This window comes from Colossoma macropomum, unplaced genomic scaffold (assembly GCF_904425465.1).
Source record: "Colossoma macropomum unplaced genomic scaffold, Colossoma_macropomum, whole genome shotgun sequence".
In the NCBI taxonomy this organism is placed as follows: domain Eukaryota; kingdom Metazoa; phylum Chordata; class Actinopteri; order Characiformes; family Serrasalmidae; genus Colossoma; species Colossoma macropomum.
In genome coordinates this window covers 40,080,056-40,093,341 of record NW_023494793.1, presented here as the reverse complement: position 1 = coordinate 40,093,341, position 13,286 = coordinate 40,080,056, and the positions used below count along the sequence as shown (strand labels likewise).

The following is a 13,286-nucleotide window of genomic DNA, read 5'->3' as shown; positions in this document are numbered from 1 at the left end:
TGTAAGGCTGTGACTCACACAGCGCACCTTCTGAAAAGCTGCTCTGGGATCAGCGATGTGGCTGATTGCTGTAATTATGGTGTCAGATCAGGCCCTATTTTTGCGCTGTGGGATTTGATGGTTATAATAAAAGTGGAGGGAAATTCAGGTGACGTAATGCTGAGTGCCTCAGTAATGTGGTTGTGTAAGCCTCCGCCTCGCTGCTAAAGCCTCTGGTGATGCCTGCCTGTCGTATAGTGCCATGATGATGATGATGATGATGAAGAGTGCTGTTTTCCGGTGCTGACTTGTTGACATGGTGTGATGTAACAGTTGTAACAGGATGTTTGTTGTAACTAACAACATAATGTTATTTTTTGGTTGTGATTAGAGTTCATGTTTTGTAGCACAGTGTATACAGTCATATGTTATAAGTTTGAACACCCCGGGTCAAATTATGCGCTTTCTAAGTGAAAATAACTTAGAAATAACACATCCTCTACAGAGAACACACATAAATAAATAAATAAAAGTTCTGTTAATTTGCTGAGTTTCCTATATTGAATGCAAAATATAAAGTGTGCCATAACTTTTGCACAGGCCACATTTTGTGTTTTATTTTTTCCCAGTATGTTAAATTCAGCAAATAAACAGTAATTTGTATTAACACATGCAGAAGGGTGTTCTCTGTACACTGTTAGAAATGAAGGTTCTGTTCAGGTACATTTTCATTCATCAAGGTACAAACAGTGTAAATGTTCCCTCAAAGGTACAACAGTGGTTTTAAGGTCTGATTGTGAACCTTAAATAAGTTTGTCCAGGTGAAAAGTTCGTATTTGTACCTTTTCATAACAGAATGTTTTAAAACAGAACAGTAAAATAAAAGCCTGGAGACGAGACGGGGTGTGTGGAGTCAGTACAGCTTAGAACATATCATTTCAGTGGATTATGGTTCAGTTATGTCCCCTGACTAAAGGAACTGAGATGGACCATTGAGGGTCCCACCCCAGTGACAAGAGGGGCACTGCCCCAGTGACAGTTTAGTACCTTTATTTCTGAGAGTGTAGAGGGTGTGTTAACTTATTTATATTCAAATCAATAAAACATGTCATTTGACCAGGGAGTGCCCAAATTTTGCATATGACTATGTTTAGAATGGGCTAATAAAACCTAAAGTATAGTAATGTTGTTTCTTTCTGTTCTTTTCTATTTATGCTTTTCTCTCTGGCTGTAATTATTGTAATGTGTTCTGTGTTGTAGAAGGAGAACAGGAGGGTCTGCGCAGGTCCACCTCCAGCCCAGACCACAGCAGGTACGCAGATAAGGACAGAGAAACAGGACAACAGCAGAAAGAAGGACGTTTAGTATATGGACTGTTCTACTGAATTAGTTTAAACTGTGGGCCCACAGCAAAAAAATAAATAAAATAACAAATAAAAAAAAGAATGAAGTATTTAGAGCTTAGATATTTAGGATTATGTTATTAATTGTTATGTTATTAGAAGGATTATGTTATGATCTATTTAAACTTAAGGCATTAAAAGATAGTAAGCTAATTATACACCGATCAGGCATAACATTATGACCACCTCCTTGTTTCTATGCTCATTGTCCATTTTATCAGCTCCACTTACTATATAGGTGCACTTTGTAGTTCTACAGTTACAGACTGTATTCCATCTGTTTCTCTGCATACTTTGTTAGCCCCCTTTTACCTTGTTCGTCGGTGGTCAGGACCCCCATGGACCCTCACTGATGTGGTCTCTCTCTCTCTCTCTCTCTCTCTCTCTCTCTCTCTCTCTCTCTCTCTCTCTCTCTCTCTCTCTCTCTCAGGCTGAGCTCCACAGCTTCTGGTTCCGACTGTCTGTTCGGTCCTCCTCTAGAATCGGCCTTCAAATCCCACAGCTTTGCTGGACGCGAGCAGCTCCAGAGCACCTTCCCTTCCTCCGAATGTAAACCTCAGTCTCATTATCCTGATTGATGAGGGCAGAGTACACACACTTTCTCTCTTTCTCCTCTGCACTTTTTGTACAGAACAGAGAAATTAAACCGTGAAAGCGCTACAGCAAATGCAGTAAATAAGCCGTACGTAATGTGTGCAGCGCTGGCCAAAGTGAGCATTACTGAGCTCCTGAAACCTAATTAACGTGCCTTCTGAATAGTGTGGAGTGTGCGTTATTTCATGACTTGTGAATTTATGGGTACAGTTTTGGATTGGTGATGGATTATGTTTTGTAAAGCTTTGTTTTCCATTAGATCTGCTACCTCTGCTTATGGCTGCATAATATGTCATAAATTGTGATGTTTGATATGGTGCTATGAGAAGCGATAAATTATGGGTTCAAATAATGTGACTGGGTTTGCAACAAGTACAGGCTCTGATTTTATTCCCTGCATATTTAAACAGAAATCCTAACTCACCTCTCCTTTAAGCAAATAGTGAAAATACAACATTCATTATTATTCTAAGTGCAAATTACAAATAATTAAATACTAATAATTAATTAGTATTACTAATTACTAAATAATTAAATACTTAACTCATAATTGCCACCACATTTTCTGCCCTTTAAGGCTATTGAAAAAAAAAACAGTCTACATAAAACAAACAAGTGTTTAATTCCTTTAAAAGCTCCTTACTGTGATGCCCTTGTGTTGTACCACAGCACTGTTTCACGCAGTGAAAGGTAGAGTAGTTTTATAGAGTGTTGTTTTGGCTCTATAGCAAAGTGGTTAAGTCATTCGCTCTACACGTGGGCAACTGGGGTTAAAACTTCCTTAGAGAAGCACTTGGCTGTTTTAATATTAGACTTAAGATCTAATGCTACTTTCCTGCCAATCTAATTATACATGTATAATGTTATATAATGTAATTTGATCCGTTCTGTCATCCCAACCCTTAGCGATCTGTTCATTGCAGAAACGCCCTCGCAGCTCGGCCTATCACAATTAGTACATAATTGCCTGATCGCAATTATTTGAGATAATCTCAAGTATTTAATCTGACTGCAATTATTTTTCGTAGTCATTCAATATCACAATCATATTGTATCGCAACAAGCATATAGTGAGTCATTGGTTGGCTCGAGCCAAGTAAATGTAAATAAAACGAAATCACGTCTAACTTTTCTAGTTCTACCTTAAAGTACTACTTTGTAACTGTGTGCTAAAACACATGTAAGCGTAACATTTTGTTAATTTTGTTCGTTAATTTTAATTTAATGCTAATTTGTAGCATGTATCCTTGCAGAACAAGTGTTTTTTGCTCATATTTTCACTCTTTCAAGAGACAAATGTGAGCTTTGATTGACTCTCTATAGCTGTAGATGCTTGGTATGCAAAGTACAGTGCGGTGTATCATCTCTTGTTTGCTGCAAAATAAAGAGCTAGCTTAGCAAGTTTGCTACTAAGCTAATCTAGCTGCTTTAGAGTTCGCTGCTTTTACTGTATTAAATGCCTAAAATTAAATTTATCGCACTTATTCAAACAACAACTAATCATCAGCTAAAATGTAATGATTGTGACAGGCCTGATCACAACCCCGGCCGTGCAGCCCTGCTTCTGGTGCTGCCGTATTGCTCATGTTAATAGCAGAAGGTTTTATTTTTCATTTAGTTTATTATGTTTAGTTTATCGAGACTGCGTGTAAAATATTGTCAATTTCTTTCTGTCTTTCTATCTGTATTTTCGTTCTCCAACATCCTGACAGACGCTGCTTTTTCTTCTGATTCATCTTCTCCTGAGAACGTGGAGGATTCTGGCTTGGATTCGCCTTCCCATCAGCCCCTGGGAGCTTCTCCAGAACCCACAGGCTGGGCAGCCTGGCCTTCAGCACCTCAACCTAAAGACTCTATGACCTTAGGACGACCTTCTGACCCGTTTCTCGCCGCGTTCCGCGACCCGTCCCCTGGACGCTCACCGCTGCCGATGGAAAACCCTGCTAGCGCCCCTGCGTTTACGTTTCCTGCGTTTTCCCGCAGCCTGGCAGCCCCAGAAATGGAGCCTACTGTGTGGAGTTGTAAGCACATCCCACCTGAGGACCCCTTTTTGGCAGCATTTGAGCGCCCAACGTCCCAGGACACCAGAAATCCTCCCGAAACTGCCTGGGCACCCCCGCCTCCCCGGCCCTCGCGGGACAGCCGCACAGATCCTTTCACCAAACCCTTAAACGACACTAAAACACTCCCCCCACCTTCATCTTCCTCACGCAAAGACAGAGAGAGAAAAAGAGACCGCAGCGTCCCGCCTCCAGACTCGCCCGACGACCCGTTTGCCATCACCATGATCGGCAGCCCGACGCACCAGTCGGCTCTAGCCGCTGCTCAGGCGGCTGGAGGAGCCAATAGGACGGCGGCGATCAGCCCTAACCCCGCCCCCCAGTCCCGCTCAGCCGAAGAAGGAGCTGGTGCACTGGAGCTCGGTTCATAACCCGTTCAGTGAAGGAGCGCAGACCAACACTGTCGCCGCAGCAACGGTGCAGGAGTCCAGCAGGAAACAGAGCAGGAGCTGTGAGGAGCCGCGGAGGAACGGACCCCCGCTCACACGACACTCCGGACCACAAGAGGACCTCTGCTTCTCCACTGATAAAGACCAGAACTGCCTCGACATCAACACACACACTGGTAAAATAATATGCAGTGCATAATAATAGTACTAATAATAATTATGCACACATATAATAACGTTAGCCCCTATTCCAGGGGTCAGCAACCCAAATGTTAAGAAGAGCCTTTTTGTCCTTTCAACAAAAATCAAAACGCTTTGGGAGCAACATTTTATGTCTGTTTTACCATCCTGGTTGTAAATATGTCTCAGTATGTGTGAATGTACACATATAGTAAAAGTAGAACAGTTTCTTGTAAAATTTCTCTCAACGATCAAATTTCTCTGAGGCTGAAGTCGCTTCTCATTCACCAGCTTCTTGTTCGAATTTTCCCAGTCCACCTTAAATGGTGCCTGAGGCGCCAGAATGTAATGCGGCACCATTTAAGGTGGAACAGGAAAATTTGATGAATTCGATGAATTCGAACAAGAAACTGACTTCAGCTTCGCAACTTTTTAGTGTTTGACAGTTTCTTGTTGCGGATTAAACGTATCAGGAAACCAGCTGGAGTGATTATAAACACAAATAAGTCCATTCGTCTCCAAATTATTGATGTTCATCTTAAATCTTTCTCTTTGCCTTTTTGTTAGCTACTAGCTAGGCCAGACTGTTGTACCATTTAAGACCATTTATTGTTAAACTGTGTTGAACGATCAGCAGAGCTTTATTTTACTGTAAAGGAGGATTATTTGATTTTTACCCACAAATCTAATTCTGCTGTGGACCCACAACAGGGCAGTAAAAGAGCCGCTGACCCCAGATCTAAACTTTTCCTGTTTTATTTATCATGCTTTTAAGGACGAAGCCTTACAGGACAACTTAATAACTTCTCTAACTTGTGCCATCTTTATTTTTCTTCTGTTCTCTCTGCCCTTTCTCTCACTGACCCCTCTCTTTTTCTTTGTTTCTCCCCCTCATTTCTCACTCGCTTTTTTCTTTCTTTTTCCATCATCCCCCCTCTCTCTCCTTCTCTCTCACAGGCTCTCAGCGTGGTTTCCGGCAGGACAGTACTGAGCTGCTGGTTTTGGCTCCTCCTCAGCCCACTCGGTCTAAGCGTTCCTCAGCCAGGCTGAGTGGCTGTGAGCGGGTAAATAACCCACTGACCTCATTACACTCACAGCAACGGGCACACAGGCCCTTAAACCTCACATCTATTAAACGTCTATTAAATAAACCACTGACCTCTGGGCTTTTATGACATGGTTTTACTAGATTTGTTTTTCTGTTTCTGTTTCTTCCATTAGTTGTCTTTTCCATTTTAGTACTGTTTGCTGTGGTACGTAGTTACAGTGCGTACAGCATCTTACCAGTTACACAATTAAATTCAGTGATGTTGAGGCAACTGTTCTGTTTGATGAGGGGAGTGTGAGGCAGTCGGCTAATCTGAGGCTTCTGTCTTTGTGCTTCTAGTGCATGTACAGTTTTCATGCTTGCACAAAGTGTGATTTGTTCTGCTTTCTGACTGATAACAGTACAATTTTAGTTTTAGGGGTGAAAACCTTTTTAAAGTTGACGTCTTTTTTTATACATTGTAAAGAGCCCAAATCCTACGTTTCTTGAATTTTATTTTTCCCCTGAGGTCCCCTGTCCACTTATGCCTCTCTTTGACCCTGGAAATTAAACAGGCTGTATTTGTTACTGTACCTTTAAAACTTGTATATGCAAATGACCTGTTCTGATTGGCTGCCGTGTATTGTGTCTTGTTCAGAAAACAGTCCAGGCTGAAACCCTCCTTATAACTTCAGAAGGAATGGGTGAGGCTGTGTGTAAATGTGTTGGTTTTTATGACATTGCAAAAACAGTACATTCAAAACAGGCTTTTTGCAGCTTTACCTCCATAATAATGTGAACCAATCAGCACTTAGTAGCAGTAATGCCAACCAATCAGCACTTAGTAGCAGTAATGCTGACCAATCAGTGCTCAGTAGCAGTAATACCAACCAATCAGCACTTTGTAGTAGTAATGCTAACCAGTCAGCACTGAGTAGCAGTAATGCCAACCAGTCAGTGTTCAGTAGCAGTAATGCCAACCAGTCAGCGTTCAGTAGCAGTAATGCCAACCAATCAGCGCTCAGTAGCAGTAATGCCAACCAATCAGCGCTCAGTAGCAGTAATGCCAACCAGTCAGCACTGAGTAGCAGTAATGCCAACCAATCAGTGCTCAGTAGCCGTAATGTTAGTGTCCAAAACCTGTTTAGTGTAGAAAAACTACTGTTCTTTTATTTTTATTGTAATCCTTCCTTTTACTGTCCAACATTAAAGGCAGATCCAGCATAAATGTCTAGAAATATATTTCATTTTTTCATTTTTAGCCGTTTAGCTCTGTTTACTCTAATTCACTGAGGCCTCGCTCATGGCTGCCCTCTAGTGTTTTGTTATGTTTTTGTTATAATGGGGGAAGTGACCAGGCTCCCTCTAATCTGGCTGTGGTAGCTCTCCATTTTCCTTCTCTCCTAACCCCTGACCTTTGGCCCTCAGTCCAGGTCCCTGTGTTCGTCTCCTCTGCCTGAGCCCAGCCCTCCCCCAACATCCTCCTCCTCCTCCAGCCCCAGTGATTGGGGCGGCCAGACCCGCGCCCAGAGTCCTGCACGAGGTGGGCACTCGCACTTGACCACCAGCATGACCTCACACCTCCTGATCTGTGCACAGCAGCATGGGTTAAGATCAGCAGCCTACACGAATGGGCCGTGAAGCTCGAGGAGTCCTCTTTTAACTGACTGACATGGCAATACAAGCGTCTCCTCTATGCTCCGCCCACAAATGCTTTCTTTCATAGATAGTGATGATTGATGCTTTATAAAAAATCTCATTCAAGCGAATGAGAAACTGTAGAGCACAACTTGTTTTTCTCAAAATGTCCTGAATTAGACTGCATTATTAGTTTCAAATGATATTTATTTCTGAGCAATGTGTCCTCACAGGTTTGTCCCGAGGGCCGAGTCCCATCTCTCTCAGCACTCAGGAGTCGTGGCCTGTAGCCGCAGCAATCACAGAATACATTAACGCTTACTTTAAAGGAGGAGAACACAACCGGTAAGCAGTCAGCGTTCATTTCCTGTCCTCTGTTTTCCTCCATTCTTACATTTATTCATTTCTGTCACTCTTAAGACCTGCAGCCAGGTGCACCAGCTGAACGTAACATACCCAGCTGTCACTGTGTCTTAAGATGTCTTGACAGTATTTCTAAGATGTCTTGAGACATTTTCTTACGCCAAGACATCTCAAGAACGTCTTAAGACGTATGAGTGAAGACACTGTCTTTGTCATGAGACATGAAAGTTAACGTCTTAAGACAAAGAAGTATGTCTTGAAGACGAGGCATGACTTAAGACATCCCAAGACATGGTAATGGCTGGGTATGAAGTTCAGTCGTAGCCTAGTTTGAACGTAAACTGAACGTAAAAGTTTACGAGCTACTAGAGTTTAACCCGTTGCACCAAGTAACATAGTTTCAACGTGGCTTGAAGCGATAATATAAAAGTTACACATACCCCTTAGCAGCTGTAAGTTCTGCCTTAAAATCAGTTAAAATGGCTGGTCGATTTGATCGATGGGAAAACTTGAAAGAAAACGAAATACGTTTCAGTTTGCGCCGGCCACCAGTTCTGCTGGGTAGATTACACCTGTTTTCGTTGATCGGAGATAGAAAAGATCACAAACCTCCCAGCCGCAGATTTACGCAACACAGACAGTAACGGAGCCCTGAGTCCTACTTTGTGTCTGGCTCGCAGATATTTTTCTACAGGGTCGCTCCAAAACAGGTGGGTGACTCAAGTACACAAGTCGACTGTGCACAGAGAGATAACTGGGTGTGATGGTTTGTGTTTTTAAAAATGTAGCTAACAAAGGTAATGTTAGCTATGATTTTAGCTACAATTACCTTTGTTAGCTATATTTTGAATAAAGTGACACCTGCATTTAGATCTGTGGGAAATACATCAGTAAAAAGTGCTTGAAAGCGTGCAATCTGTGAGCGTGATGCTCGTGCATTAGTGCCATAGATATACATACCTAGATGCCGCGTTGGGTCCAGCCAGGCACATCAGAGGTGCTGCCATTTTAGGGCGGTCAACATTGCTGCTGGACTGCATTCAGTACCATTACAGAGCAGCAGTTTAATAAAAGATACTGTCCAAAATTACACTATCTCAAGAATACTACACTCAGAAAGTGGGATAGGATTATGTAACGGAGGGAACGCAGCGATCCACACTCATGTCTGTGTGATGCGTATTGTTTGTGTAGATATGGCCGTGTGGCTGGAGAGGCACAGAGAACCTGTTGTGATTGTTTTTCCTCTTGTTTTATATTAAGCTCATTTCATTTAATAGCCTATACAGAGGATCTTAACTTGTAGCATTTATTTATTTACAATGATGGTTAAAGCTTTGTAGCTGGGTAAGTTATGGCATTCCTTAATCCGTGTAGATATTCATAATAGATTAACATTATCACCGTCTTACACAAAGCTGAAGTTAGCGACTTATTTGCCAGCTTCTAGTTTGAATGTTCCAGTTCCACCTTAAATGCTTCAGGCACCAGAAAGTGACTGCTGCACCATTTAAGGTGGAACGGGAAAATTTTAACAGGAAGCTGCGAACTGGAAGCCAACTTTAACATCGTTCTTCTTACTGTTTTTGGGGGTTTGTTTTATTTTTATGTGTATTAAGATTAGAAGTGATTCACACAGTGATGGATTTGCTGATATGTGTGAGTTTGTGTTTCTTGCGCTAAACTTGGATTTTACTGTCAGGTACAGACTGAATACTTTCCTGCTGGTCCGGACGGCTAATTAGCACGATCAGTTATTAAGGAAATAAAAGCTACTGAGAGCAGATCCGTGCAGCCCGGATTAATCTGTGTCTGAGGATTATAACAAAACAGATTTGGTGAAAATCAGTTGAGTAATAAGGAAGTTGAGGCTGATTTAATCCTGAGACTCTTCGTCTCTTAATACAAGTGAATCTGTTCACAAGCGGATCTTGACCTCTCCAACATGGCGGACGCGCAGACGTATCACCTCAGATAGAGAACAGTGTATCTATGATTACTGCAATATGTAATAAAAACCAGAAGAGCAGCGGTTCTTCAGGTGACTCAGAATGTGGATGCAGGACGTGATCAGACGATCGGCAAGAGCAGTCCATCCAAAACCGCATAGAGAGCGATATTACAGTAGGGCTGCAGTGCATAAACCCCTCATTACAAAGACAAACAACCATCTGAGATGGTGTAAAACCAGATATTTATGTGTTTATATCTGGAGAAATACATTATTTGTGTTACTGTACATTTCCATGATATTTAGATGATATTAATATATGTGTATGTATGCGTTTCAGCTGTCTGGTGAAGATCACCGGTGACCTCACCATGTCATTTCCTGCTGGAATCAGTCGTATATTCACTGCCAACCCAAATGCACCTGTGCTCAGCTTTCGACTGGTGAACATCTCTCGGGTGGATCACTTCTTACCCAATCAAAAGCTACTCTTCAGGTGAACTAACTTTTGAAGAAAGTAAATACAAATCTTTTGAGGTCTCAAAAAATAATCATAATAATCAAATGAATTATATGTAATGTGTGCTGTTTTTATATTTCTCTTTTTTTTACTAAACATACTATAAATATACACCGATCAGGCCTAACATTATGACCACCTCCTTGTTTCTGCGCTCATTGTCCACTTTATCAGCTCCACTTACTATATAGGTGCACTTTGTAGTTCTACAGTTACAGACTGTAGTCCATCTGTTTCTCTGCATACTTTGTTAGCCCCCTTTTACCCTGTTCTTCAGTGGTCAGGACCCCCATGGACCCTCACAGAGCAGGTAGTATTTGGGTGGTGGATCATTCTCAGCACTGCAGTAACACTGACGTGGTGGTGGTGTGTTAGTGTGTGTTGTGCTGGTCTGAGTGGATCAGAGACAGCAGTGCTGCTGGAGTTTTTAAAACACCTCAGTGGACTGAGAATAGACCACCAACCAAAAATGTCCAGCCAATAGCGTCCTGTGACCACTGATGAAGGACTAGAGGATGACCAACACAAACTGTGCAGCAGCAGATGAGCTATCGTCTCTGACTTTACATCTACAAGGTGGACTGACAAGGTAGGAGTGTCTAATAGAGTGGACAGTGAGTGGACACAGTGTTTAAAAACTCCAGCAGCACTGCTGTGTCTGATTCACTCAGACCAGCACAACACACACTAACACACCACCACCACGTCAGTGTTACTGCAGTGCTGAAAATGATCCACCACCCAAATAGTACCTGCTCTGTGAGGGTCCATAGGGGTCCTGACCACTGAAGAACAGGGTAAAAGGGGGCTAACAAAGTATCAGAGAAACAGATGGACTACAGTCTGTAACTGTAGAACTACAAAGTGCACCTATATAGTAAGTGGAGCTGATAAAATGGACAACGAGCGTAGAAACAAGGAGGTGGTCATAATGTTATGCCTGATCGGTGTAAATACCAAAGTATATACTAAGAAACTGTCCATTGTATGGATCATGGAGTTGTTTTTGGTTCCTCTCCCTCTTCAGTGACCCGTCCCAGAACGACCCTGATTCCAGAGACTTCTGGTTCAACATGCAGGCCTTGACATTTCACCTTCAGAGAGAGGCGGAGCTTAACCCACAGGCGTCCTATTATAATGTGGGCTTGCTGAAGTACCAGGTGAGTCTTTATTTAGCATTAGCTGAAAAAATCCAACATATTATTAATTATTATTTGTAAATGTATTTTGGACACTGGAACTGGATTTTCTGTATATCAGATACACTATAGCTTAGTGTCTCCCTCACTGCTTGTCTAGCGTTTCTTCTGAAATGAAGGGTATTAATAGGGAGTTTGTTCCTCCTTTGCTGAAGTATCAGCCTCCAGTTCAGAATGTCAGGAAGGTGTCTTTGACCCAGAGTTATCTGCTGCACCTTTTTTGCTTTTTGAGATGTTCATTTTTCAACATCAGGAAAAGAAAAGCAGAAACATATATTTAACAGAAAATTACACAGAAGCCTCAACAAATGATATATTTTTTTCAGTATTTTATGTGTCGGCTCTTCACCCTTATTACGGCTTCCATTCTTTTCAGGAGTCTCTCTTTCAGTTTCTCAAGTAAATCTGCGGACACACCCCCAAAGTTCAGTCTTAGAAGTTGTTTTCTCCTTCTCACCATCCCAAGTCATCCCAAGCACATGTTGAGGTCTGGACTCTGGGGTGGTCAGTCTATTGTTCTGCTTCTTTGTTTGATGTGTCCGTCTCCTTTTCTCAGTGGTAAAACCACCTTAAAGTACTTCAGTGGCTCCTCTTAACGTCAACCTGAAATACTCGCCTTTGGCTCGTGCCTGCGACCAAATCACAGCCGTGATGTTATTGGCGATAACAAACTCCTCGAGTGTTCTATTGCTTTTTATGCAACAGTCAAATAAATAAAGTAATAAATTAATAAACTGGGCCGTGAACGCGGCGTTTAATATGCTTTAATGTTCGCAGTTCCTTCTGCAAATTGTAGTTCCTTAACGAGCAGCTTGTTGCTACGCCAGAGTAACGAGCTCCGCCCACTCGCTGCACAGCCAGCAGTTCGTTCTCCGGCTCCTTACACTAAATTCCCAAACTGTCATCACCACTGAGCAGCTTTTCAGTCGGCAGCTGTTACAGAACAGCTAAACAACCTGGAATCAGCCAGAAATGAACCCAATACCATTCGCCAAACATGTAGTCTGATCTTCAGAGTCGGACCAAATCAGACTGAGCCATAAAACTGCCACAATATCAAGTTCAGCTCAGTTTTGTCAGTTTTTCTCAGATCAGTATTAATGTTGTTTTGTTCCAGCCAGTCTGTAAAGCATCTTACAGCCCATTTAGTTTGGCGAATGGTGTTGGGTTCATTTCTGGCTGATTCCAGGTTGTTTAGCTGTTCTTCTGTCACAGCTGCCGACTGAAAAGCTGCTCAGTGGTGATGACAGTTTGGGAATTTAGTGTCGTCTCATCTTCAGAGTCTGACCAAATTGGCTGTCGGTCAAATGTGATCTTAAAAGTGTCCATTTTCAGTTTGCGCAAAGTAGGAAGTAAAAACGTTCAAATGGCTCCTACAGCTGTCAAAGCCGTTGCTTAGCAACGGCGTCTCAGCGGAGTGATAGTGTTCATGAAAAACCGTGATGTTATGGCGAAAAAACAGCACAGTTAGAACGCTGCTCAACCAATCAGCTTGCGTGGCCGGAACTAACTGTTGTATAAAATGTAATAACTTTTGCCCTGCCTTCCTGCTTTTTGATGATGTCACCGTGCACTAGTGGGTGGAGGAAAGTAATACTTGTGACAATGTACACTTTTAAAAAAGATGGATTTTCAAGGGTTCTTTAGTTAAGACAGTTGTTCTGTATAGAACCCTGAACACTTAAAGAACCATTTGCATAATTAAAAGGTTATCATGGTTCTTTGAGTGTTCATGGTTCTATATAGAACAGTTTTCTTTACTGAAGAACCCTTAAAGAACCATCTTTATTTAGAGTGTATTGTGTGTCATGAATAGTGATTCACATTGACATTGATTCACATTTTATTCATGTGGTGGCTGAATAATACAGTTAATGGACTCGTGATAAGTGGTAATATAAGTGGTTTGAGGAAATGATGTAGAGTTAGAACATGTGGTCTCCCTTTCTTTTCAGTCTTCCTTTGGAAAGAATAGATCACAGC

At 42.0% G+C, this 13,286-nt stretch overlaps 1 protein-coding gene across 1 annotated transcript in view; it reads left to right on the top strand.

Moving 5' to 3' along the window:
- fcho1 (FCH and mu domain containing endocytic adaptor 1) overlaps window positions 1–13,286 on the top strand; it is a 108,675-nt gene that overhangs the window by 88,114 nt on the left and 7,275 nt on the right. Inside the window, 9 exon segments of the mRNA XM_036579536.1 lie at window positions 1,240–1,291; window positions 1,813–1,931; window positions 3,689–4,353; window positions 4,355–4,601; window positions 5,563–5,669; window positions 7,061–7,175; window positions 7,504–7,615; window positions 9,925–10,080; window positions 11,132–11,264. Of these exon segments, the coding sequence (XP_036435429.1) occupies window positions 1,240–1,291; window positions 1,813–1,931; window positions 3,689–4,353; window positions 4,355–4,601; window positions 5,563–5,669; window positions 7,061–7,175; window positions 7,504–7,615; window positions 9,925–10,080; window positions 11,132–11,264 (1,706 nt within the window).